Source organism: Talpa europaea, assembly GCF_964194135.1.
Source record: "Talpa europaea genome assembly, chromosome: 14".
In the NCBI taxonomy this organism is placed as follows: domain Eukaryota; kingdom Metazoa; phylum Chordata; class Mammalia; order Eulipotyphla; family Talpidae; genus Talpa; species Talpa europaea.
In genome coordinates this window covers 14,017,705-14,044,832 of record NC_140082.1, presented here as the reverse complement: position 1 = coordinate 14,044,832, position 27,128 = coordinate 14,017,705, and the positions used below count along the sequence as shown (strand labels likewise).

The window sequence follows — 27,128 nt, the reverse complement described above, 5'->3', positions numbered from 1 at the left end:
TTTTTGCAATGATTAGCACCCTTTCTCAAGATTAGGTCTCTAAGGAAATAATGAGTTACTTAAATACAGTGTTGGTCTATTAAATATGTGATCATATATAGGTAACTTCAGTTATAGGTAGTATGTAGGTTGCATTTAAGCCTCCCTCCCCCTTTTAAAGTACGTCTTTAAAAGATTTGGTATATATGTATTTATTGACGTTGTGTAGGGAAATAAAGCTCACAACTCAATATCATGTTTCTTTAGCAGAATCAGGATTACAGGACTGGTACTCTTTGTACTAACCCCTGGTACAGCTGCTATAGAATCTGCTGTAGACTTATCTATCCTTGAAAATGGTCCTTTGACAGGAAAAAATTCTGTTTGTTAGGGTTCAGCTTTCAAGTGGGCTTCTAATAGGTTATTTTTTTTTTAACCTAAAGATTTCTTTATGATGACTGGACTTTATTGTATAACTATGCGGGTGTGTCAAAGTAATGGAGAGAGATTTTTTTACTATCCTTTTTAGGATGTGACCCTTGACCTAGTGGAATTAACCTTTAAGGATCAGTATATTGGCCGAGGAGATATGTGGCGACTGAAGAAAAGTTTGGTAAGATTAAAAAAAAAAAGTATTATTTTTCCATTATATTAATAATCCATATTCATAAGTAGAGATTTAGAAGATTTAATGGACGAATAAAAGTTTCTAATTCTGTCATCTACAATTATTGCAAATACTTTGTATATCTTTCTTTCTCTTTTCATAAATATTTTTTGAGCTTTCTTTGTTTATGGTCACAATTTTTTACTTTACATTTTAGATTTGAATAGGAAATTATAATATTTTACCTTTGGTGGGGACTTTCATTTTCAGATTTTCACTTGTTCCTCACATCTCCTTGTGGAGAGGTATTTGTTTATAATTTCTAGATGTAATTTATAAACTATTTTCCTAATTTATAGGAAAAGTGAGATTAAGAATTTAGGTGATTTTGGATCTCCCTGGTGGCGCAGGGTTTAAGTCTCAGCACTGTGAAGCAATCCACAGCCACTGAGGCATGGGTTCAACCCCCAGCCAGGGAGCTGACCCACATGGCACAGCAAACCTCTCCTGTCTCACCTGCTGCTCCCCTCAGCAGTGTATTTCAGTAGATCTGCCTGTTCTGTTCCCCACTCTGTCTCTGGTGAATCCTCTCGCCCACCAGTTCTTGTATGCATGAATAAATAAAAACAAATCTTTAAAAAAAAGAATTTAAGTGATTACCCAAGTCAAGACAAGAAAGGTTGTACGTAAGCACTTGACACTGGCCTAGAATCAAGGTCTTGTTGCTTCTGGGTTAGACTACTTTTTGCTGTGCACTCCTCCAATTTTCCTTATTCATTTATTTTTTTCAGCATGAGCATTTTCCACTTAAAATGATCAGTTCATTAGAACTGTAAACTAGTACTGAAAATTTTCCATATAGGAGTTTTTGAGTATTACAAAATAACAAATTATAGGTGGAATTTCCATACACTCATTTTCATTTTTTATTTTATTTTTTTTAAGATTTATTTTATTTATACAAGAGCTGGGGTACAGGCCAGATGCGCAGGAGGGTGAGAGGATTCACCAAAGACAGAGCAGGGAGCAGAACAGGCAGAAAGACTGAAATACACTGCTGAGGGGAGCAGCAGACGAGCCAGGAGAGGTCTGCTCGCCATGTGGGTTGCTCCGAGGCTGGTGGGGATTGAACTGGCACTGCAGAGGCTGCGGACAGCTTCACGGTGCTGCACTCAACCAACTGTGCCACCAGGGAGACCCCATACACTCATTTTTAGGAAAAAAAATCTTTGTTCATTTTTTTTTTAAAGATTTATTTATTTTTTATTGATTTATGCATATAAGAACTGGGGTGTAGGTTAGAGGTGCAGGGGGTTGGGGTGTGAGAGGATTCACCAGAGACAGTGGGGAGCAGAGCAGGCAGATCTATTGAAATACACTGCTGAGGGGAGCAGCAGGCGAGACAGGAGAGGTCTGCTACGCCATGGGGTTACCTCCCTGGCTAGGGATTGAACTCATGCAGCAGTGGCTGGTGATAGCTTGATAGTGCCAAGATGTTAACCCTGTGCCACCAGGGAGGCCCTCTTTGTTCATTTTTTTATTTGGTGGGGAAGGGTTCCATTTTATAATGTGAGAAATAAATGTTTTATTTATAAGCGAGATATATAAAGGTAGGTGAAGGTAAGTATATTAGTGAAGTTGGACTCCTGTTCTTTACTATTGTCTGCACTTGCCAAGCTCTTGAGAATCTATTGTTCTTCCTGCCCAACAGGTTTCTCTATGGGACAAATTTGTGACTCCCATGTTAATTGAACTTTGGATTATTAGAAAAGATTAGAAAGTCAAGAGATGTTTGTGACTTTTTTTTATGGCCTTAATGTGTTGAATCTCTCTCTCTCTCTCTCTTCTCCTCTTAGGTCAGCACATGTGCCTATATCACACAGAAGGTGGAATTTGCTGGCATCAGGTAGATATTATATCACTTTTGACTTATTAGCAAGTAAATGGGGATAGGGTATAGTGCAGTAATGGGGCTATATTAGGCATTAGAGGCATATGGATTTTCATATAATAAAGTACACAGTAACTTAAAACTTTAGATTGTTGGAGTTAAAAGATTCAAATAAACAAAAATCCAAAATGCACTGTAGTATTCTTAAATGAGTGGAAGTTATTGAAGCCACCTAGTATTCTGGAACAAATGAGTTATAGACTTAACAATTTCACAACTGAAAAAAAGCCTTAGGTGACTATATTTAATGAAACCTCATTTTACGGATTAGGAAACAGATTTGGAGAGAAAAAATAGCACAAAGGTTCTGATTTGCTGCTTTTTAAATTATATTGTGTTGCTTATGATTTATTAAAATTATTTCTGTATTTCAGTTTATGAAGAATAGAGAAAAAAGGACTTTTTGAAATCCCTCTTAAATTAAAAAAGCCCAGCAGTTACATAGTGAAGTCTTTAAGCAGCACTAAATAGTATATAATGAGACATAAATCCTTCTTCTGAGAAAAAACTTGTGTTATTCCTGAAATTTACTATATCAACGCAAGCATATTTACACCTGCTTGACTCACTTTTAGTGACACTGATAGTGGCTGGTGGGCTCCAGTGATGCAGTGTAGACCCCCATTATGAAGTTCTCTATCAACTTCTCACCTAGTGAGAGAGTGATAATTGTTGCAGGAGTGTGGTAATTTTCTAGGTCAGCCATCTCATCTACATTTATTAGCCAAAATCTTCATAAAGAACTTTCTCATTAGCAACAAGGGTCATTTACATTGAATGATTGATTCTGAAAGGATTAGTTTTTTTTTTTCCCCCCCTAAAGGGATTTTTAAAAAGATGTTGTAGGGTCAAAATTCTTTAGGAAAAAAAATAGTCTTAGCAACTAAAGCACAATACAAGAAGGAACCTAAGTCTTGAGCAGAACAAGAAATGCAATTAGGTTCATATCTTCTACTAAAAGCTAGTCTCTCTGAGGTGGCAGGCCTGAATCAGGAAATCTGTATATCCTGCTGCTGCAATGCCAGTGATTAACAGGAAAGTGTGTGTTGAAGAGATCAGGGGATCTTGGAGTCTATTCATCTGAAAATGAATTGTTTGCTTTAAAATCTCTTTCTGTAAAGGACCATAGTAAATATATTAGACTTCGGGTCATGTGGGTCTCAGGTCTTTCTTGCAAATTATTGTCAGTTCCTGTAGAAATCATTCTTAGTTGTGAACCTTGCAAAAACAGGAGATGGGCTGGATTTGGCCTCCAGTCTATAGTTCACCCTAAACCTTCTTTCCTTCTTAAATTCTTTTTTTATAAAGATTTATTTTATTTATTTATGCATATAAGAACTGGGGTGTAGTCCAGAGGTGCTGGTACTGGCGGGGGGGGGGGGGTGTGTGTGTGAAAGGATTCACCAGATACACAGTGGGGAGCAGAACAGGTGCATCTACTGAAATATACTGCTGAGGGGAGCAGCCGGCGAGCCAGGAGAGGTCTGTTGGGCTATGCGGTCAGCTCCCTGGCTGGGGATCTAACTCATGCTGCAGTGGCTGTCAATGGTATCATAGTGCTGAGACTTAACCCCTTGTGCCACCAGGGAGGCCCTCCTTAAATTCTTTCTGTATGTCACTACTCTTAGATACAAAAGCATTAGATGGAGACTGAAAACCCTGAGATGATACAGATGTCCTAATAATATACTGCCCCTAGAGGCGTTGCAGATGTGGCTGCTGTGCCACATGTGTGTCATTAGGTGGCAGAGAGAAGAGAGGCTTGTCTATGTCCAGCGTTCTGACCTGTGAACCTTTGGATGAGTGACAGTCCGACATTGGGGAAAAAAAATATGTCCTAATATTTTGCTCATTCATGGTTAAATGTAAGCCACACAGTTGTCTGCCATTTATAATCTTCCTATACAGAATCAAAGGTCACTTTTTTTTGCTAATTACCTGAAGGCACACAAATTAAGAAAAAAAAAAAAAGATGCTATGGATCTCATACAGGGAAAAATGGTAATTGTGTAACTAGAAGTTGTTATTATTAAAGAATTTCTTTATAAGTTAGCCTTTTAAACTGGTAATGTAGTAAAAAGTTAAGGGTATATGAAAGAATTTCACTACTTTGGGTCCCTGCCTTTGAAATAGTCTCTTTTCTTAAAAGATTAACATTTGATTTTCTTTGAATCATCTCACCTCTCCCACCCACCCCCCGCACCTCTGGCTTATACCCCAGTTCTTGTATGTATGAATAAATAAATCCTTAAAAAAATGAATGAGTGGTTTCACCAGAGACAGAGTGGGGAACAGAACAGGTAGACTGACTGAAATACACTGCTGAGGGGAGCAGCGGGCAAGACAGGAGAGGTCTGCTGCGTCATATGGATAGCTGTCTTGGCAGCCAGGGATCGAACTTGTGCTGCAGAGGCTGTGGATAGCTTCACAGTGCTGTACTTAACCCCTTGTGCCACTAGGGACTACCCTAAATAAATAAATCATTAATTCCAAAGGGCACCTGCATCCCTATGTTTATAGCAGCACTATTTACAATAGCTAAGCTATGGAAACAACCCAACTGCCCAAAAATAGATGACTGGATCAAGAAGATGTGGTACATATACACCATGGAATATTACTCAGCAATCAAAAAAAGATAAACACATGCAGTTTGCAGCAACATGGATGGAGCTAGAAGGGATCATGCTCAGCAAAATAAGTCAGAAAGAAAAAGAAAAATACCGGATGGTCTCGCTCATAGCAGGAATTTAGAAAACCTAAATAAGGGACCAGGAAAAAGACTAATTAATACAAAGTGAAAATCAAAATCAACAAGCCGCTATAAACCAGAGACTCACGACGGGGGTGGGGGGGGGGGAAAGGGGAGAGGAAAGACTAGGGTCAAAATAAGGGGGGTATGTAATTGTATGGGGAATATAACCAAAATGAAAATGCATACATTGTGCAAAAATGAAAAATGATGTAAGAATTACATAAAATAAAATATTAATTAAAAAAACAAAATGTAAAAGAAAAAAAAACTTTAAAAAAAAATCTTGGGCCTCCCTGGTGGCGCAAGGGGTTAAGCACTGCACTATGAAGCAATCTAAAGCACAAGTTTAATACCTGGCTGCCCAGAAAATTTAGCATATCATTTCAGAGGATTCATGGATTTCCTGAAGCCTACCCTTAGACCTAAATGTCATTTGTGAACTCCTGGATTAAGAGTTCCTGTTGTACAAACTCAGTATGCTCTCTGGATATCTTACCTGGCTGGGTCTTTTGGGTGTAAGGTATTTTTTTTTCTTTTTTTTTTAAGATTTATTTATACAGGCACTGGGTACAGTCAGAAGCGCGGGAGGGTGAGAGAATTCACTAGAGCCAGAGTGGGGAACAGAACAGACAGACTGACGAAGTACACTGCGGAGGGGAGCAGCTGGGCGCGGCAGGAGAGTGGAACTCTTGCTGTGGGCAGAGGCTGCGGGCAGCTTCGCAGCCCAGCGCTCAACCGCTGCCCACCAGGGAGTCCCTTTTTCTTTTCTTTTTTTTTAAAGCATTTGTAGGGCCTCCCTGGTGGCGCAGTGGGTTAAGCACAGCACTATGAAGCAATCGGAAGCCTCTGCAGCACAAGTTTGATCCCCAGCCTTCCAGGGAGCAACCCACATGGCAAAGCAGACCTCTCCTGTCTCTCTGCCTGCTCCCCTCAGCAGTGTATTTCAGTCAGTCTGCCTGTTCTGTTCCCCACTCTGTCTCTGGTGAATCATCTCACCCCCTGCATCTCTGGCCTGTGCCCCAGCTCTTGTATGCATAAATAAATAAATCTTTAAAAAAAAAAAAGCATTTGTAGATTTATAGAGATTGAGCAAATAGTACAGAGTTCCCTTATATCCCTCTTCCAATTTCCCTCACTATTAGCATTTTGATTTTGTGTGGTTCATTTGTTGTAATTCATTAACCCATATTGACACATTATTAACTAAGTCCATAGTTTTTGTTAGGGTTCATGCTTTATGTTGTATATCTCTCTATATTTTTATTTATATACTTTTCACAGTGTTATTCATTCTCCTCTCAGGTGTAATCCCCATAAAATTACCACCACTGAGACATCTGTGAACCATTACCATAATCTCTTGTGCTCTTCCCTCATGTTTTGGTCCCTCTCCTTCTCCCTCCCCAGCTGAATGTCTCTGATTTATTGTTTGCCTGCTGTTCCCTGCCCCCCCCACCACCCCATCCCTTGTTTGTTTTCCCTATGTTCCTTCTATACTTGAAACCATGCCATGTTCTCCTATTTCCTTCTGACTTATTATACTAAGCATAATGCCTTCCAGCTCCATCCATGTTGCTGCAAATGACATGAGTTTATCTTTTTTGATTGCTGAATAATAGTCCATTGTGTTGATATACCATATCTTCTTGATCCAATCATATGTTTTGAGGCATTTAGGTTGTCTCCATATCTTCGCTATTTTTTTTAAAGGTTTATTTTTACTATTTAAACATATAAAAACTGGGGTGTAGGTCAGAGATGCAAGGATGAGAAGATTCACCAGAGACAGAGTGGGGAGCAGAACAGGCAGATTGACTGAAATACACCACCGAGGGGAGTAGCAGGCGAGACAGGAGAGGTCTGCTGCACCATATGTGGGTTAGCTCCCTGGCCGGAGATCGAACTCAGATCCTCTCTGTGGTAGCACTGAGACTTCAATTCCTGTGCCACCAGGGAGACCCTATCTTAGCTATCGTAAATAGTGCTCCATCTTTTGGGTATAAGTAACAGAGTAGAGCAAAGCATCCAGAAGTCACTCCCATTTCTTCTTGGTTTTTGTAAGACTTGTAATAACGTGTGTGTGTGTGTGTGTGTGTGTGTGTATCCTTTCAGGGCACAGGCTGGTGAGCTGTGGGTCAAGAATGAGAAGGTCATGTGTGGTTACATCAGTGAAGATACCAGGGTAAGATTTATGAAATGCTTTTTTGGTTTTGTTCTCCCATACCATAATGTCTAAGTCCTGAAATTAAAAAAAAACAGAACAAAACACAAAAAACCCCAGAGAAATAAGCAAAATATTGATAATCTCATGATTGCTACTATCTGCCCAGTAGGTAATATTGTCAGGGACCCCCCCCCCCCCAATTCTAATCTTTCACAGTTGGATCTTTCCAGTTTGGGGTTGATCTTCATTTTCTGCTCATATTTAATCAGAAGATGTAGAGATAATGTGTAGCTTGCAGGCTCCTAAGCCCACTAATACATTATAAAAGTGGAAGATTGTCTTAGTGCTCATGAAGAGAAATCTTTGCAAAGGAATCTCCTCCTTCCAAACTCTGTTCTGACTGGAAAAATCCAAGCCTAGCCACTGTGAAACATCACCCATGCTGATGAAACCACCTCTTTGCTCTTCCTTGTTCCCATCTCTCTCCCTCCTTTGACAGCAGTGGTTCTCAACTGGAGGAGATTTTTTGCCTCCCTAGGGAACTTTGGCAATGTCTGGAGACACTTTTTGTTGTCACAACTGGGTTGTGTGGAGGATGCTGCTAAACATGTTGCAATTTTTAGCACAGTCTCTAGAGCAAAGAATTATCTGGCCCCAGATGCCAGTAATGTCGTGGGGGGTTGTTGTGTGTACATTGTGGGATGTTTAGCAGCATCTCTGGCTTCTACTCAGTAGATGCCAGTAGCAGCCTCCACCCACTACCCTCCAAGTCATGAAAACCCAAAATATCTGCAGATATTATCTACTGTCCCCGGGTGAGAACCAGTTCCCTTTAAAGGTAGCCACTAAGTACATATTTTATCTTTGAAGTATCCTGTTGTTTGCATTATGTTAATGCATATATATTTTTTATTCTAAACACTATTTTTTGTTTATTTTTGTACTTTGTTAAAATGAAATAAAAATGTAGGTAGCTTTTTTTTTTTTCCAAATATATCACTTCTTTTTTTTTTTTAAGATTTATTTGTTTACACAAGAACTGGGGTATAGGCCAGATGTACGGGCGGGTGAGAGGATTCATCAGAGACAGAACGGGGAACAGAACAGGCAGACGGACGAAATACACTGTTGAGGGGAGCAGCGGGCGAGACAGGAGAGGTCTACTGCACCATATGGGTTTCTCCCTGGCCGGCTGGGATGTAACCCTCACTGCAGAGTCTGTGGGTAGCTTTATAGTGCGGTGCTCAACCACCTGAGCCACCAGGGAGGCCACTATGTAGCCTTTTTTAGCTGACTTTTTTTGGTAACCAATGATACATGTTTTATTTTATTTATTTTTAAAGATTTGTTTTTATTTATTTATGCATGCTAGAACTGGGGCATAGGTCAAAGGTGCGGGGGTGAGAGAATTCACCAGAGACAGAGTGGGGAGCAGAAAAGGCAGATCTACCGAAATACAGATCTACTGAGGGAAGCAGCTGGTGACACAGGAGAGGTCTGCTGTGCCATGTGGGTCAGCTCCCTAGCTGGGGATCCAATTCATGCCCCAGTGGCTGGTGATAGCTTGATAGTGCTGAGACTTTTCCTCCTGTATCTCCAGGGAAGCCCTAATACATTTTTTGATCTATAATTAGTGTGTTTTCTGGGTAATACGTTATACTTTACATGATTATAAAATTGTTTCTCAATTTTAGGAAAATTTATATTCCTTGTAGAAATACATAAAATCATCGGTTGTTTTTTACTTTTTCCAGTATTTGGTATTAGATTTTAAAACATTTGCAACTGTAATGAGCATACATTTGTGAGGTGCACAGTATTTCAAGCAGAGGAAATAATTGTGAGAGGACATTGTAACAAAAGCATAAGTGATGAGTAGGGAGAATGATGTCCCTGAGGAGGTAGAAAGATTCCAGAGGGTCATGTAGGGCCTTGAAGGCTTTTGTAACTAGTTCAGAGTTTATTCTTATTCTTTCTTTCTTTATTTTTTTTTTAAATTTTTGTTTACTTTTACATAGAACTGGAGTACAGGCCAGAGGTGTGAGGGTGAGAGTATTCACCAGAGACAGTGGGGAGCAGAGCAAGCAGATCTACTGAAATACACTGCTAAAGGGGAGCAGCAGGCCAGACAGGAGAGGTCTGCTGCACCATGTGGGTAGTTCCTTGGCCAGGGTTAGAACTCGTGTCTCAGTGGCTGGCGATAGCTTGATTGCACTGAGACTTTATTACCTGTTTCATCAATTAGTTTTCCAACCCACAAAGATTAGATTTAATAAATTTAAAGGAAAGGGAGTATGTATGACTGCAATTTATTTTTACATAGACAAATTAAGGTAGACTAATTGTTGCATGAAGGGATGTATAGATGGTGATAGGTAAATGACAAAGTAAATGTCAAGTATAGGATCTAGGTATTTAAATACAGAAAAAGTTCTAACTAGAATGTAAACTAACATTCTAGTTAAGTAGAATTAACATGAAGCTTTCAAAGTATCTTTGGAAGACATTCAAATATAACAAAAGATTGATTCGCTTAAGGAAAAATAGGAGGGCCTCCCTGGTGGCACAAGGGCTTAAGACGCAGCACTATGAAGCTATCCGTAGCCACTGCAGCACAAGTTAGTTCCCGGCCAGGGAGCTGACCCACATAGCCCAATAGACCTCTCCTGGCTGGCTGGCTGCTCCCCTCAGCAGTGTGTTTCAGTCAATCTGCCTGTTCTATTCCCCACTCTGTCTCTGGTGAATCCTCTCACCTCCCCACACCTCTGGCCTATACCCCAGTTCTTGTATGCATACATAAATAATTAACAATTTAAAAAAAAAAAGAACAAAAGGAAAGCAAACAGCCCATTTAAAAGTGAGCAAATGGGCCTCCCAGGTGGCGCAGAGGGTTGAGCACAGTGCTGTGAAGCTGTCCGCAGCCTCTGCAGTGCTCGTTCGATTACTGCCTGGCCATGGATATTCCCACATGGCGCTGCAGACCTCTCCTGTCTTGCCCACTGCTCCCCTTAGCAGTGTACTTCGGTCCTTCTGCCTGTTCTGCTCCCTACTCTGTCTCTGTTGAATTCTCTCACCCTGCCACGCCTCTGGCCTATACCCCAGTGCTTGTATAAATAAATAAATCTTTTTAAAAAAAAGTGAGCAAATGGTTTGAATAGACATTTTTCCAAAAAAGTATACAAATAGAATATATACAAGTGGCCAATAAATGCAAGAATAGATACTTAGCACTATTAGTCACGGGAGAAGTAAATCACGACCTTGATGAGATAACTTCAGACTCACTAATTTGGCTATAATCAAATTTAAATTTTTATAAAGAAAAATAGTGAGTGTTGGTGAAGATGTGGAGAAAGTGGAATCCTCTTATATCCCTGGTGGGAACGTAAAATGGTACAGCCATTGTGGTACGTTTTGGCAGCTCCTCAAAAGGTTAAACATTGAGGGCCTCCCCGGTGGCTCAGCGGTTGAGCGCTGGGTTGCGAAGCTGCCTGCAGCCTCTGCAGCGCCGGTTCGATCCCCGGCTGCTCCCCGGCCACCGGAGGAGGGTCCCACATGGCGCGCAGACCTCTCCTGCCGCCCGCTGCTCCCCTCAGCAGTGTACTTCGGTCCTTCGCCTGCTCTGCTCCCCGCTCTGGCTCTGGTGAATTCTCTCACCCTCCCGCGCTTCTGACTGTACCCAGTGCATGTATAAACAAAACAAACAAATAAATAAATAAATGCCTCTATAAAAAGGTTAAACATTGAATTACCGTGGGACTGCATTCTTAGGTGTATACCTGAGAGAATTGAAAATATTTATGTTCACACTGAAACTTATGTGACATACACATCTTTGTGGCAGTATTGTTCATAATAGCCAAAAAGATGATACTACCCAAAATGTTCATCAGCACATAAAGTAAAACCATACAATGGAATGTCATTTAATTTAAAAAAAAAAAAAAGGGATTGATTCATGCAACAAGTATGAAAGAAGCCAGTTATAAAAGAAGTGTTCACAGTGGATAAATCCATAGAGACAGAAAGTACATTTGTGGTTGCCAGGGGAGCAGGTAGAAGGAAGTAACTGCTAATGGGTATGTGGTTCCTTTTTGGAGTGGAAATATTCTGGCATTAGATAATGGTGATGACTGCATAACATTGTGAAATATGCTAAAAGTCCTTGAATTGTAGATGTTAAAATAGCAAGTTTTGTTATATGAATTTTATCCTAAAAAAAATTAAGCCACAAAAATGGAAGGGACCATGAGGAGGATAATTTAAATATAACAATAACTGACATTTCTATAGTTTCAGAGTAGAAAACATTTAAAGAAACTGTCAAGTCCATAACTAAAAATAATGCTTTATGTATTTATGTACATACTTTATAAATACAGAGTGTTACCCAGATCTAGAAATGTATCTTTTTAATCAACTTACAAAAATGGAGTTTTCGTACAATAAAACATTCATTTTAAATGTGTGGTTTGATGAATTTTGACAAATGTGTATACTACCACCACGATGGTCTAATATAGAACATTCACATTGCCTCAAATATTTCCCTCATCCCCCTTTGCAGCCAAAGGTCTGCTTTTATCTCTAGAAAAAAGTTTGCTAAAAGGTTAGCTTTAAAAAAAATATCAGCCTTTTTTTGGTGGTAGGCATGGTGTGGTAACATACATTTGGACATACACTGTACTAAAACATTTACAGTGCTATGAACCAGGGTTAGCTCAGTTTTAAAAAATTAACTTTTTAAATTACAAGATCATTGCTTGTTTGTTACAAAAAAAGATTTAGACCATATTTCTCTTCAATTCTCTGAAATGTTTCCCAATTTAAAGATAGGCAAAAAGAAGCAAAATCTCTCATAATGCTAATACCCAGAAATGATCACAGTTGACATATTAAGAGAGATATTTCCTCCACACATTTCTGTGTGTTCGAGAGTCGGAGCAAATTTATTGAGTGCCTTTTGTGCCCCAGAGACTTCTGTCTTTAAGGAATGTGGTCTCACATAAACCATTGGTGTGCCAGATGCTTATATTTTGCTTTCCATCAAACCTCTATGGAGCCTAGAGGCAGAAGGAATGATTGGGAAAGGACTTTGTGGTAAAGCACACAGCCTAGAAATCCACTTATACTTTTCTGGAAGGCATTCTGGGTACAGAGGTATACAATATGTGTCACAGTTTTTTAGACTGGCAACTCATCAGCTGGCACATACTAGGCCAGTATTTTGCATGTCTTTTTTTTTAATGATTTATTTATTTATGCATACAAGAGCTGAGGTGTAGGCCAGAGATGTACAGGAGGGTAAGAGGATTTACCAGAAACAGAGTGGGGAGCAGAACTGGCAGATCCACGGGAATGCATTGCTGAAGGGAGCAGCGGGAGAGACAGGGGAGGTCTGCTGCAACATGTGGGTTAACCCCTTGCGCCACCAGGGATGCCCAAGTGTTTTGCATGTCTTTATCCTCTACTAGAAGCTCCTCACCGCCCAACATGCCAGGGATGAAGCTTGCTTTTTGAAGTCCCTTGTCACAATTAGGAGAATTCTTCCATCAATGCGTGTGCGTGGAGGGGTACTTGGTGGTAAATGACCTGAAGTGTACCATGTCTATCATTTAAAAATGTGCAGTTTGGTAGTGTTCAGTCTCTGTACATTGTTGTCAAACATGTCCACAGAAGGTATATATCTTAAAAACAGAGAGTAAACACACACCTTTGCTTTTTTTTAAAAAATAGATAATTATTTTAAATCAATTAAGGTAAATAGCTTATGGTAACAGGAAACAATAACATGACAATTATAGCAACAGTTTCCATGTTACTAAATCAATTTCTAAAAGAGTGATAGGAGTTTTTACTTTTTTTTTTCCATCATTTTTTATTTAAATTTTATTTTTATATTCCCCATACAATTACAACCCCCTCATTTTGACCCCAAGCCCTCCTTTCCCCGCCCCCCACCCCCCAGGAGTTTTTCCTTTCATAGCCCCCTTTAGCTTAGCAAACATGAGGATTTCATATTCCTGTTGAACAGTTTCTATTTACTGTTCCATGTTTTTTAACACAGTTATATATTTTTTTTTATTTCAGGTGGTGTTCCGTTCTACATCGGCTATGGTTTACATATTTATTCAGATGAGCTGTGAAATGTGGGATTTTGATATTTATGGTACTGTTCTTAAGTGCTGGTTGTAACTCCACTGGGGAGAATTTTCTGGTTTCCCTTGCATTGGTATCATTTTACACTAAGCTCTTGACATTCTCTAAAAATGTGTCCTGGGATCTTTGCAAATCCTCAAATGCTGAAATTAATATAAATGTATGTATATAATGAATTCCATGAAATGCTGTATTCATGAAAAATTTAACTTATTGCATCTTTAATTTTTCTGTAAGTCCATATAGGATGAAAAAGAGTCTAAGCTAGAAACCAATATTTTTTTGCATACCTTTCATTTCTCTTCCTGTCACTCCTGGAAATCTCCATGTTTGTCTCATTTATTAGAATTATTATATAATGAGGAGAAAGCAGTGATGCTGCTGTGAGGTATGGATAGTGTGTCCAACATACCAGCCTCATGATGTGTGCAGTTCAAATTTTCATTTAGCAAAATTGCAAGTTAATTTTTGCTGTGGGTGATCAATAGCAGGAACTGCAAATGATAATTCAGTGAATGCCTAGGGTCTACCAGATCATCTTCTAGCAAAGTTTAAGCATCACCCTAAAATAATCATATTTAGAGGTCAGGTGGTTCTCTCATTCTGTTTTTTTTTTTTTTTTTAAGATTTATTTATTTATGCATGCAAGAACTGAGGTGTAAGCCAGAGGAGGAGGGGGTGAGAGGATTCACCAGAGAGAATGGGGAGCAGAACAGGTGGATCTACTGAAATACATTGCTGAGGGTAGCAGTGGGCGAGATAGGAGAGGTCTGCTGTGCCAAGTAGGTTTCTCCCTGGCCTGCTGGGGCTTGAACTTGTGCTACAGTGGCTGTTGACAGCTTGGTAGCGCTGTCTTTAACCCCTGTGCCACCAGGGAGGCCTGGTCCTCTCTCATTCTGAAGGTAGAACATGGTTTTTAATCACTAAAACTTTTTCAATCTTGGATTTTGCTTTGGAGTCATGGCCTCTTATAGTGGGTGAGGCTTTATCTCCTTTTTTTGTTTTTAAAGCTAAGGCTATTTTTTTTTTTTTATAGAGGCATGTTTTATTTATTTATTTATTTGTTCGTTTTGTTTTGTTTATACATGCACTGGGTACAGTCAGAAGCACGGGAGGGTGAGAGAATTCACCAGAGCCAGAGCGGGGAGCAGAGCAGGCAGAAGGACCGAAGTACACTGCTGAGGAGAGCAGCGGGCGGCAGGAGGGGTCTGCGCGCCATGTGGGACCCTCCTCCAGTGGCCGGGGAGCAGCCGGGGATGGAACCGGCGCTGCAGAGGCCGCGGGCAGCTTCGCAACCCAGCGCTCAACCGCTGCGCCACCGGGGAGGTCTGAGGCTTTATCTCCTTCTAAGATACAGAAGGATCTACCTTCTTTCTCACTGGTCCATTCCTTTTACTTCACTAAGAGAAGAAATTGTAAACAAGAAATAAAGATCGGGGCCTCCTCTGCTGGTGTAGGTGGTTGAGTGCAGCGCTGTGAAGCTGTCCGCAGCCTCTGCAGTGCAGGTTCCATCCCGGCTGGCTGGTGAGAATCCCACATGACGCGGCAGACCTCTCCTGCCTTGCCCACTGCTCCCCTCAGCAGTGTATTTCAGTCAGTCTGCCTGTTCTGTTCCCCGCCCTGTCTCTGGTGAATCCTCTCACCCTCCCACGTGTCTGACCGACCTGTATTCCAGTTCTTGTATGTATGAATAAATAAATCTTTAAAAAAAAAAAAGATCATTCTCATCTTCTCATTGTTTCTTTTCAGGAGATCTATATTTTGAGAAAGCTGTGAATGGTTTCCTTGCTGATCTCTTTACCAAGTGGAAGGTATGTTTCTTCTTGCACCAAATGTTATTGATCTAAATCTCAATCCATTACTTAATGCAGATTTTAAAAATACACTATTTCTATTGAGCTGTCTTTAATTGAGATATATTAGGTAAAGCCTAAATTGATGAAACTCATTTAAATTGCCTTAATAACCAGAACATGATAAAGGCCATTTATGAAAAAAACCACAGCTAGCGGTCAGACTCAATGGTAAAAGACTGAAAACTTTTCCCCTTAAATCCAGGAACAATAGAAGGATGTCTTCTTTTACCACTAGTGTTCAATATTCTAGCCAAAATAGCTACACAAGAAAAGAAAGTAGGAAGCATCCAATATTGTAAAAGAAGTAAAATTGTCTCTACTCACAGATGATATATCCTTTATGTAGAAAATCCTTAAAACCCACAAAGAAGACCTAATAAATGGACTCAAAAGTTTTAGGATGCAAAATTAATACATAAAATCAGTTGTTTTCAGCAACAATGAACAATTCAAGAAGGAAATTAAAAAATGAATTAATTTTTAAAAAGGAAATAATTCTTTTTACTGGAGCATCAGAGAGAGTAAGTTTTTTGGAGTAAAGTGTGCAAAATTCGTATACTAATACCTATGAACCATTGCTATAAGAAATTAATGAAGACCTAATTGAATGAAAATCCACCCATGGTGCTAAAAGACTTAATATTGTTAAAATGGTAGCACTACCCAAAGCAAATCATCACAAATGTATACACTCCCTGTCAAAATTTTGGCGACCCTTTTTTTTCCAGAAATGGAAAAGCTGATTCTAAAACTTATGTGGAATTGTAAGGCATCCTGAATAGCCAAAACAACCTTGAAAAAAATGAACAAAGAGGACTCTCACTTCCTAATTTTAAAACTTACTACAAAGCCAAAGCAGTCCAAACATTATGGTATTGGCATAAAGATAGATACACAGAATAAAATTGAGCATACAGAAATCAGCCCATGAGGGAAAGCACAGTCTCTTCAACAAATGGTTGAGACCACTGCATATTCATATACAAAAGAATGAATTTGGACCCTTACCTCACATCATATGCAAAAATGAACTCAAAATGAATCAAAGACCTAAATAGAAGAGCTATTTGAGGGCACATTATATGGTAGAAAAGAGCTGGAGTTTGTATGAAAGCAGGCTTGACTTCTGCTTTGATTAGCTTTTTTAATCTTTGAGAAGTTTTCTGTCTCTCTGTGTCTGTATTTCTTTATCTGTAAACTAGAGGTAATAATATTCCCTACTTTAAAAGATATTTTATTTTTTTAAAGATCTATTTATTTATGCATACAAGAGTTGGGTTATAGGCCAGGGGTGCGGTGGGGTGAGGGGATTCACCATAGACAGTGGGGAGCAGAACAGGGGATCTATTTAAACACCCTGCTGAGGGGAGGAGCAGGTGAGACAGGAGAGATCTTATCCTCCCTGGCTGGGGATCAAACTTTTGCTGCAGTAGCTATGGATTGCTTCATAGTGCTGATGTTTAATCCTTGCGTCAGTAGGGAGGCCCCTTTATAAGGTATTTTTAAGTCTCTTCATGTAGTCAGGTCTCAATAGGATCTAGGTCTCCTGGAATAGAAGTCCCATTTTCCTTTTTCAGCAATGTGGCAACAGTGACCTTCAACTCTGAAGGCTAAAGAAATATAATCAGATGCTTGACCTTAGAGAGCTTGCAGACCTAGGGAGATTGGATTTGTGTATCTGGAACAACAGCAAACCATGTGTTTTAGGGCTTGCTTTAGAATTTAGCTTGGAAGGTTGAGGAAGCTTTGAATGGTTGTGAAGGAAGACAGAGTGTTTCAGATAAAGAGTATAAACAAAAGGGTGAAAAGGGTATGAGTGCGGGGTATGATCTTTTTTTTTTTTAATTTTTTTTTTTATAGAGGCATGTTTTTATTTATTATTTATTTTATTTGTTTGTTTTGTTTATACATGCACTGGGTACAGTCAGAAGCGCGGGAGGGTGAGAGAATTCACCAGAGCCAGAGCGGGGAGCAGAGTAGGCAGAAGGACCAAAGTACACTGCTGAGGGGAGCAGCGGGCGGCAGGAGAGGTCTGCGCGCCATGTGGGACCCTCCTCCGGTGGCCGGGGAGCAGCCGGGGATCGAACCGGCGCTGCAGAGGCTGCGGGCAGCTTCGCAACCCAGCACTCAACCACTGCGCCACCGGGGAGGCCCGTGGGGTATGATCTTAATTGACTCCATAGAAGGCTTCTGAGGAAATAGGTAATAAGATTGTATTAGAGGGATAGGGTCAGATCAAGCCAGGCTGTTTGAACATGATTTGATAAGAAGTGGGACGTATAGATGTTCTTGAGTAGAGGGTCAATGTGATGAAAGCTGGAATTTGAGGAAGTGTAGTTCAGTAGTCAGGGGCAATTTGGTGAATTTTCAGACTAGAATTAAGCAGACCAGCTAGGAGACTTCTACAGTCCTGTGGCTGAATAGGATGAAAGGAAGCCTTTGTGTCTGCCTGTGAATGGGCCTGAAGGAAAATGCATAGTAGGGGCTGCCTTAGGGGTGGGCACAACAGATGGTCACCTTGCGTCACATCATGGCTATTTTCAATGTTGTGTCCATAGATGTCTTTTAGCCCAAGAGTCTATATGTATATGTGATTAACTATAGGCATAAAATAACACTATAGTCATTAGTTTGTAGGGCTTTGCTCTTACGGTTTCTTTTTCAAAATCAAGGACTTAATTTTATTTTATTTAAAAATTTATTTTATTTATTTGTGTATATAAGAGCTGGGTGTAGACCAGAAGTGTGAGGGGTGAGAGGATTCACCAGAGACACTGGGGAGTAGAACAGGCAGATCTACTGAAATACACTGCTGAAGGGAGCAGTGGGTGAGAAAGGAGAGGTCTGTTGCACCATGTGCGTCAACTCCCTGGCCGGGGGATTTGAACTCGGTGCTGCAGTGAATGACGATAGCTTCATAGTGCTGAGACTTAACCCCTTGCGCCATCAGGGAGCTCCCCAAGAACTTAATTTTAAAGCAAGAGCTTGAACATGAAATAATTTTCTGTAACTACTCTGTATTGATTTAATGAGGTAGGTGAAGTTTGTTTATTCTTCATATATTCTATTTTGAGTAACTTATAGCTCAAATCGTGGGTAGCACAATTGAGTAGGGGAGCTTATGAATTCATTTCTGAGTTCAAATAATGGCAGTGGCCGTAATAGGAGTAGTCCTAGTTATTTTTTCTTTAAGATTTATTTATTTACAGGCCAGAAGTGTGGGGGGTGAGAAGATTCACTAGAGACAGAGTGGAGTCCAGAACAGGAGGAATGACGAAATACACTGCTGAGGGGAACAGCGGGCAAGACAGGAGAGGTCTGCTGTGCCATGTGGGTTGCTCTCTGGCTGGGGATCAAACTTGTGATGCAGTGGCCTTGGCAGCTTCATAGGTTGTGTCTTAACCCCTTGTGCCACCAGGGAGGCCCCTAGTTGATATTCATTGAGTATTTTGACATATCAGGTATCATGTGTTTTATCATTATTATTTTACTTAATCTCATGTCCCTATTACACAGGCAGGAAAAGTACAGCTCACAGAGGTTAGTTAACTTTCTCATAATCAATAGTCTGTGAAAGCAGCATGAGGATTCTAATCCGGTTCCATCTCTTTATTCAGAGCTAGCCTGAGGTCATAGCCCTGTGCTCTCCTGTGGTACTATAATCCCAGGCCATGTCACTTCTGCTCTATGTTATCTCACATGAGCCCACTGTAAGGCGTTTTTCCTATATATCACTTATGCCAAAATCAGGTAAGTTTGGAGCTGAGTTTGGAGCACTGGGAGTCCAGTGAATTAATTAGGTGACTAATAAAGGTCTGCTCTTTCCTCATACTTTGCTTTTGGTACCATGGCTTGTACTTAGGAATTTCTGTCCCCTTGAGATATATTTGTGAAACACTGTAAGGAGGCATGTAATATACATTGTGCTGCATATTTACATGGTAAATGCTGAATCGTGTAGTCAGTAAGTACAGTTACATTAGAGATGGGGTTGGTTAGTGTAAGCTTTTGTCTTTTTTTTTTTTTAAGATTTTTTTTAAAAGATTTATTTATTTATTTATACAAGCACTGGGTACAGTCAGAAGCATGGGAGGGTGAGAGAATTCACCAGAGCCAGAGCGGGGAACAGAACAGGCAGACTGCAAAATACACTGCTGAGGGGAGCAGCGGGCGCGGCAGGAGAGGTCTGTTGCACCATGTGGGACCCTTGTTGGAGGCCGGGGATCGAACTGGCGCTGCAGAGGCTGCGGGCAGCTTCGCAGCCCAGTGCTCAACCGCTGCGCCACCAAAGGAGGCCCAAGATTTATTTTATTTTTATGCATACAAGAGCTGGAGTACAGGCCAGAGATATTCGGGTAGGGGTGAGAGGATTCACCAGAAACAGAGTGGGGAACAGAACAGGCAGATTGACTGAAATACACTGCTGAGGGGAGCAGCGGGCGAGCCAGGAGAGGTCTGCTGCACCTTGTGGGTTGCTCCCTGGCCGGGGATCAAACTCGTGCTGCAGTGGCTGCAGTTAGCTTCATAGGTTGTGTCTTAATCCCTTGCGCCACCAGGGAGGCCTATAAGTGTTGTCTTTAAAGACCTAAGAAGAACTGAAATTGAGCTTGCTGGCTCACTGGTGCAAGCCAAGTTCCATGCTATCTTTAAACATCCTACTTCTAGAACATTGATCTCCAGATTCCATGAAGTATTTATTTTCACAAATCCCCATCTCAGACCAAAGGTAATTCACTGCTTTCACTTTAATCCCTGTATCCCAAACAGCCCCCATGACAGTGGTAGGATGATTCTTCTATCCACCACCGTGGGTTCTATTCTTATTTTCTAAACGGTAGTTCAGAGAAATTAAAAACCTTTGAAGAGGCACAAATCATGATCCTCTAATGCTGAGCTCACCTGTTTCATGTCAAGTCAATAGACAGGAGATCGCAACCCATGCTTACTGGTGATTTGCAGTTCTGAAAGCACTTTCTACATTCCTGGGACTTTAGGTAACTTGCCCAAGGTCACGTAGTGGTAAATTTCAGATCCAGGACTCAGTCCAGGTCTTCTGACTCCCAGGCATGCTCTGTCCACTATGTTGTGTAACCTGCAATTACATGGCATCCAATAGTGTGTACTGTTGCTAAACCTAGAATTGAGACCATTGTGTTCATGTAGGCTGCTTCATAGTGATGAAATAAAATAAAACTGAGCCCTCTTCTCTGTTCATGCCTAGGAGAAGAACTGTAGTCATGAAGTGACAGTGGTCCTATTTTCTAGAACTTTCTATGATGCAAAATCTCTTGGTGAGTAAGTCTCCTACAGTTATTTTTGATGAGCTTCTCCTACCACACCCCCAACCATTCTGTGTCATTTTTTTCCTTTGCATTACTTTATCTTTCTCACTTGCTCTGTTATGAGAATGGGGTAAAAAAGAAAATAGCATAGTCCTTTAGTGGATGCAAGAATTCTGTGGGCTATGATTCATCTTAAAACAAACTTAGTTATATAGATATATAATTATCTTTTTTTTTTCCTGATGCTAATCTTCAACCCAGAAGTGTAGCAGAGAAACGGAATTTCTCTTTTCTTTTTCTTTTTTAAAAAGATTTATTTACGCATACAAGAACTGGGGGTACAGGCCAAAGGTGCGGGGGGTGAGAGGATTCACCAGAGACAGAGTGGGGAACAAAACAGGCAGATTGACCAAAATACACTGCTGAGGGGAGCAGCGGGCGAGACAGGAGAGGTCTGCTGCACCATATGGGCAGCTCCCTGGCCAGGGATGGAACTCATGCCTCAGTGGCTGCAGATCGCTTCATAGGTTGTATCTTAACCCCTCACGCCACCAGGGAGGCCCAGAATTTCTCTTTTCAATCTGATCTACATGCTTTGTTTTCTCTTGTTCAGATGAATTTCCTGAAATCAGCCGAGCTTCAATTCGACAGGATCATAAAGGTCGATTCTATGAAGACTTTTATAAGTATGTTTGGGTGCTTCACTATGCCTGTCTGTCTGCTTTCCTTTTTTCTTCTTCTTCTTTTTATTTTTTTATTGTTGTTTCTTCCCTAGCTTTAAAAAAAAGTTAACCTTTTTATTTTGGAATTATTTAATAGAGAATCAAGTTTATAGAGAAGTCAAAAAGAGTACGGAGCTCCCATATGCCCTTCACCTAATTTTCCTGCTAACATTTTCGAACATTTTTCCTAGTTGGAACTGTGAGATTAGCACTGGTACATTGTTAATTAGTTAAATTTCAGGCTTTTCCCCCCTACATTTTTCCAGTTCAGGCTACCACATTGCATGTAGACTTTCTAAACTTTTTTTTTAAGATTTATTTTTATTTATCTGTGCATGCAAGAGCTGGGGTGTAGGCCAGAAGTGTAGGGGTGAGGGTGCAGGGATGAGAGAACTCACCAAAGACAGAGTGGAGAGCAGAACAGGCAGATCTACTGAAATACACTGCTGAGGGGGACAGTGGGTGAGACAGGAGAGGTCTGCTGTGCCATGTGTGTCAGCTCCATGGCTGGGGATTGAACTTATGTTGCAGTGGCTGGTGATAGCTTGATAGCACTGAGACTTTAACCCCTGAGCCACCACTTTCTAAACTTTTTATTGTGAGAAATTTCAAGCTCACAGCAAAGAAGCATAAATATATAATGAACCCATATTCCCAACACTCAATTTAGCAATTATTATTTTGCCATCTTCATCTGTTTTTTGGGTAAATATTATTTAGAATAAATATAGGTATTATGACATTTTGTTACCATGTATTTCTAAAGAAAAGGTCATTTTCATATATAACCAGTGTCCTCACAGTTAACAAAATTAATAGTAGTAGTTCTATAATGTCCAATATTCAGTAGATATTCACATTTCCTTAATTGTCTTTAAAGTGAATTCTTATATTTGGTCTCAAATCTAAATCTAAATCTTATGTTAAAATTAAAACAATTTCCCTTTTTTGTTGACTTAAAGAATTTGGGTCAGGGCCTCCCTGCCCGCAACCATTGCAGCACGAGTTCGATCCCTGGTCATGGAGATACCCACATGGCACAGCAGACCTCTCCTGTCTTGCCCGCTGCTCCCCTCAGCAGTGTATTTCAGTCAGTCTGCCTGTTCTGTTCCCTACTCTGTCTCTGGTGAGTCCGCTCACCCTACACACCTCTGTCCTGTACCCCAGTTCTTGTATGCATAAATAAATCAATCTAAAAAAAAAAAAGAATTTGGGTCTTTTAGAACAGTTCTGAAACTTGAGTGTGCATATGAACCTCTGGGGATCAGCTAAAGTGTGCATATCCCCTCTGGGGATCAGCTAAAGTACTGACTCTGATCAGTTCAACACTCGGGGATAGGCCTGAGATTCTGCTTGTTTAACTCATGCCTATGTTTACTCATTGTACTGGTCTTTGCTTCACATTTTAAGTAGGAAGACAGTAGAAGACCTCTTCTGGATTTGTCTGATTGCATCTTGTGGTGGTTTTAATTTATTTTCTGTAAAGCAGAGCTTATATCTGGGGCAGTTTCACTGCATCCCAGGAAAGCTATTGGGTATCTAGAGACACTTTTTTTTTTTTAATTGTTAAAATGGCGAAGGTGGGTGGATGGGAAAGGGAGGTTGTGCAGCTGCTGTCTAGTGGATAGAAATCCAATATGCTGCTAATCAGCATATAGCACCCAGGAAAAGTGGCACCCCTTACCTCCAGGAGAATCATTTGGCTCAAAATACCAGTGGCGCCAAGGCTCCAGAGACTTGGTTAGATTTACACTGAACCTTTATTTATTTATTTTTAAAAAAGATTTATTTATTTGTTTATACAAGCACTGGGTACAGTCAGAAGCATGGGAGGGTAAGAGAATTCACCAGAGCCAGAGCGGGGAATAGAACAGGCAGACCGACGAAATACACTGCTGAGGGGAGCATTGGGCGTGGCAGAGGTCTGTCACTTGGCAGTGGCCGGGGATCAAACCTGCGCTGCAGAGGTTGCGGGCAGCTTTGCAGTCCAGTGCTCAACTGCTGCGCCCCCGGGGAGGCCCTGTTTTGTTTTTTAATAAGATAAAATATACTTAAGTAGAGAGAATAATATTGTGAACCAACTGTGTTCTTTTCCTTTATGAATGTGTTAGCTATTTGGGGACCTTAGCTTTGGAATTACTTGATTAGTAGAAATGTATATTTTTCTTTTTCTTTTTTTTTTTAAGATTTATTTATTTATGCATACAAGAACTGGGGTACAGGCCAGAGGTGTGGGGTGGTGAGAAAATTCACCAGAGACAGAGTGAGGCAGAACAGGCAGATCTGCTGAAACACACTGCTGAGGGGAGCAGTGGACAAGATAGAGAGGTCTGCTGCACCATGTGGGTTAGCTCCCTGTCTGGGGATCGAACTCAAGGGGTGACCTCAAGTGGTGGTGCTGGCAGTAGCTTGATAGTGCTGAGACTTTAACCCTTGCGCCACCAGGGAGGCCCATGCATATTGTCTTTTAAGACATTTTATATACAACACCTAATTGTAATTCAGTGTGTGAGAAGGTCCCTGTGCGTGCTCAACATTGATCATTAATACAATCTCAAGACAATTCAATTTCAATCCTGTGACTTTGTGATTTCATTTTTTATTACATTTCTTTGTTAATGTTTGTTAAAATGCATTGACTTTATTTTTATTTTTTAATAAATTTCAATTTTTTTTTAAATTTAATTTTATTTTTTAAAAGATTTTATTTATTTATTTATACAAGCACTGGGTACAGTCAGAAGCGCAGGAGGGTGAGAGAACTCACCAGAGCCAGAGCAGGGAGCAGAACAGGCAGAAGGACCGAAGTACACTGCTGAGGGGAGCAGCGGGCGGCAGGAGAGGTCTGCGCGCCATGTGGGACCCTCTTCCGGTGGCCGGGGAGCAGCCAGGGATAGATCTGGCGCTGCAGAGGCTGCAGGCAGCTTCACAACTCAGTGCTCAAATGCTGCACCACGGGGGAATCCCCAAAATGCATTGACTTTATTATTTACTATATGACAAATTCCTTAACTCTGGGGATCCCATCTTCTCCTTTCCTTCAAACCCTGTAAAGGACCTGATGTCCTGTATCTAATAGTTGTTCAATATATATGTTATGCTACTACTCCTTTCAGGGTGGTGGTACAGAATGAGAGGAGAGAAGAGTGGACTTCACTCCTTGTGACCATTAAAAAACTCTTCATCCAGTATCCAGTGTTGGTGCGACTGGAACAGGCAGGTACTGCATTCATGTGATAGAAGGTGCAGCTGGGAAAGGGTGGAGGCTGGAGCTGGGATAAGAAGTTCATGCTTGTTTCCCTTCTAGTGATGTGCATAGCTTCTGTTTTTGGTGAGGTTTCTATTTACAAGTGGGTCCAATAGTCCATTACTTAACAGTAAACCCAATAGTGTTCTTCATAGAGCACAGGGGGCTACATAGAATCAGACACCTTCCACTTTTTAAGACTTCGTCTTTTATGAGGCATTTTTCCTTCTCTGTGTCTTTGCTTCAGAGGGCTTTCCTCAAGGAGAAAATTCTACCTCAGCACAGGGAAACTACCTAGAGGCCATCAATCTGTCATTCAATGGTGAGTAAGGACAGTAGCCAGGTGTCTTACTTAACCACATGGCTTATGAACTTCTCTTTACTAATGCCCAAAGACCCAGAACTAGCTAATGACACCTCCCCCCACCTGCCCCCTAAATTAATTAAAAGCAATAACTTCTGATTAGATGGTTGTAATGGCTAACATTTAGATCTTAGTTCTCCTGTTGGGAAATTAACTTGCTATTCTGATCTGCTTATTACAGTAACCTCAGAATAAAGAGCTGAGGCTGAGGGACTCTTCCTTGGGCTCTTTGTTTTTACTAAAAACTATATTTATTATTTTCCACTCCATCCCTCAATTGTTTCTAGATATATATTTTTATTATAAAAGGAATTCATATTAGAATTCAAGTAACAGAGTGGTTTAGCAAGTAAAAATGAAAATCCCCCCACTCCTGTCACTGTCAGTCCTTTTCTGAGAGGTACCATTGTTAACAGCCTGGTGCCATTTCTTCCGAATGTTTGTCCCTGGATTTATGTATTAGTTGAGATACTTTGTTTGCGCACCGCAGAAATTTGAGCACATAAAGCTGCAGGAGGCAGATATTAGATCTCAATGAAGAGGATTAACAAAGGCAACAGTGACACAGTCCAGTGTTCAGGCAGTTCTTAATGTAGAAGAGGAAAGACAGACGTGCACCATTAACTAGGATTCAGGTCAGAATGTGTCCATTACTATAATAGGAAAATGGACAAAATGCTCCAAGAGCACAGAGATGCTTGCCAGTGGTGGTTTCTAAAAGGCTGTGACGTCTTGTTTGGTTTTGTTTCAAGTGTTCGACAAGCATTACATCAACCGCAACTTTGATCGAACTGGACAGATGTCAGTGGTGATCACGCCTGGAGTGGGTGTGTTCGAAGTGGACCGCCTGCTCATGATCTTGACCAAGCAGCGGATGATAGACAACGGTAATGCTCCCTGAGTCCTGCTACATGTGTATGGCCTGACTGACTCCTGTAATGCTGAGCTTGCCCTGCCTTTGAGGGTGTGAGGAGCCACAAAGGTGCTCTGCCCTAGAAATCTGGGCATGTGAATAATGTTAGGTGACACCAACAGCACCATGGTCAAATTGATTTGGGAAAGGCTGGATAATGCAGTTAGGTGGATTCACTAATTGCAGCTTTTTTTTTTGTTTAGGAGAAAAGAATAAATATAATTATATTCAGAAGATGGGGAATCCATGTGTTTGTGGATTCTAAAGCAAATAGGGTATATCCTAAACAAAGGAAGGGGATGGGGCTTCATGAAGAGACGAGGGGGCACATGGGCTGACGAGAGGCTTCGTAGGATGAAGGCCATAGACTAATTGCAGCTTTTGATTTTAGTGGATCATGTTTATTTTATTTTATTTTTTTAAAGATTTATTTATGCATACAAGAACGGGGGTACAGGCCAGAGGTGCGGAGGGTGAGTGGATTCACCAGAGACAGAGCGGGGAACAGAACGGGCAGAATGACTGAGATACACTGCTGAGGGGAGCAGCAGGCAAGTCACTAGAGGCCTCCTGCACCATGTGGGTTGCTTCCTGGCCAGGGATCGAACTTGTGCTGCAGCAGCTGCGGTCAGCTTCATAGGTTGTGTCTCAACACCTTGCGTCACCAGGGAGGCCCAGGATCGTTTTTATCTTTAAAGGGCATGACTGACAATCTTGATTTTCCAAATATGTTTGCTACTAGAGAACCCCTTTGGTGGGGGCTGTGGGTTGTTTCAAGGAACCAGTGTGCCATCAGCCCACCTTGGGAATTTCCTTCAGATCATCTACCGTAGTGCTCTGCCTGGCACCCCCTTGATGTACCATGTTTCCCCAACTCATACCCCACTCTCCTCTGCCTTCCCCAATTTGATTTGTGTTTTAACAACAATACAGAGTTGGGAAAGAGCATCTCTGTGTGGTGATGGGAGTTGTTTTACTTTTCTTTCTTTTTTTTTTTTTTTTAATAGAGGCATGTTTTTATTTATTTATTTGTTTGTTTGTTTGTTTTGTTTACACATGCACTGGGTACAGTCAGAAGCGTGGGAGGGTGAGAGAATTCACCAGAGCCAGAGCGGGGAGCAGAGCAGGC

The 27,128-nt window shown here is 40.9% G+C and overlaps 1 protein-coding gene across 11 annotated transcripts in view; it reads left to right on the top strand.

The window, feature by feature from the left end:
* The window catches only part of DEPDC5 (DEP domain containing 5, GATOR1 subcomplex subunit), a gene marked incomplete at both ends in the record, with an annotated part of 106,522 nt that overhangs the window by 5,462 nt on the left and 73,932 nt on the right, over positions 1–27,128 (top strand). For 10 of the 11 annotated variants that reach the window (XM_084253257.1, XM_084253256.1, XM_084253260.1 and 7 more), the window contains 10 exons: positions 509–592; positions 2,443–2,492; positions 7,405–7,474; positions 13,547–13,625; positions 15,365–15,426; positions 20,693–20,762; positions 21,367–21,439; positions 24,592–24,695; positions 24,970–25,044; positions 25,839–25,973. In XM_084253257.1, the coding sequence (XP_084109383.1) occupies positions 509–592; positions 2,443–2,492; positions 7,405–7,474; positions 13,547–13,625; positions 15,365–15,426; positions 20,693–20,762; positions 21,367–21,439; positions 24,592–24,695; positions 24,970–25,044; positions 25,839–25,973 (802 nt within the window). The remainder of the gene's footprint in view (positions 1–508; positions 593–2,442; positions 2,493–7,404; positions 7,475–13,546; positions 13,626–15,364; positions 15,427–20,692; positions 20,763–21,366; positions 21,440–24,591; positions 24,696–24,969; positions 25,045–25,838; positions 25,974–27,128) is intronic. The other variant, XM_084253264.1, reaches the window with a different exon arrangement.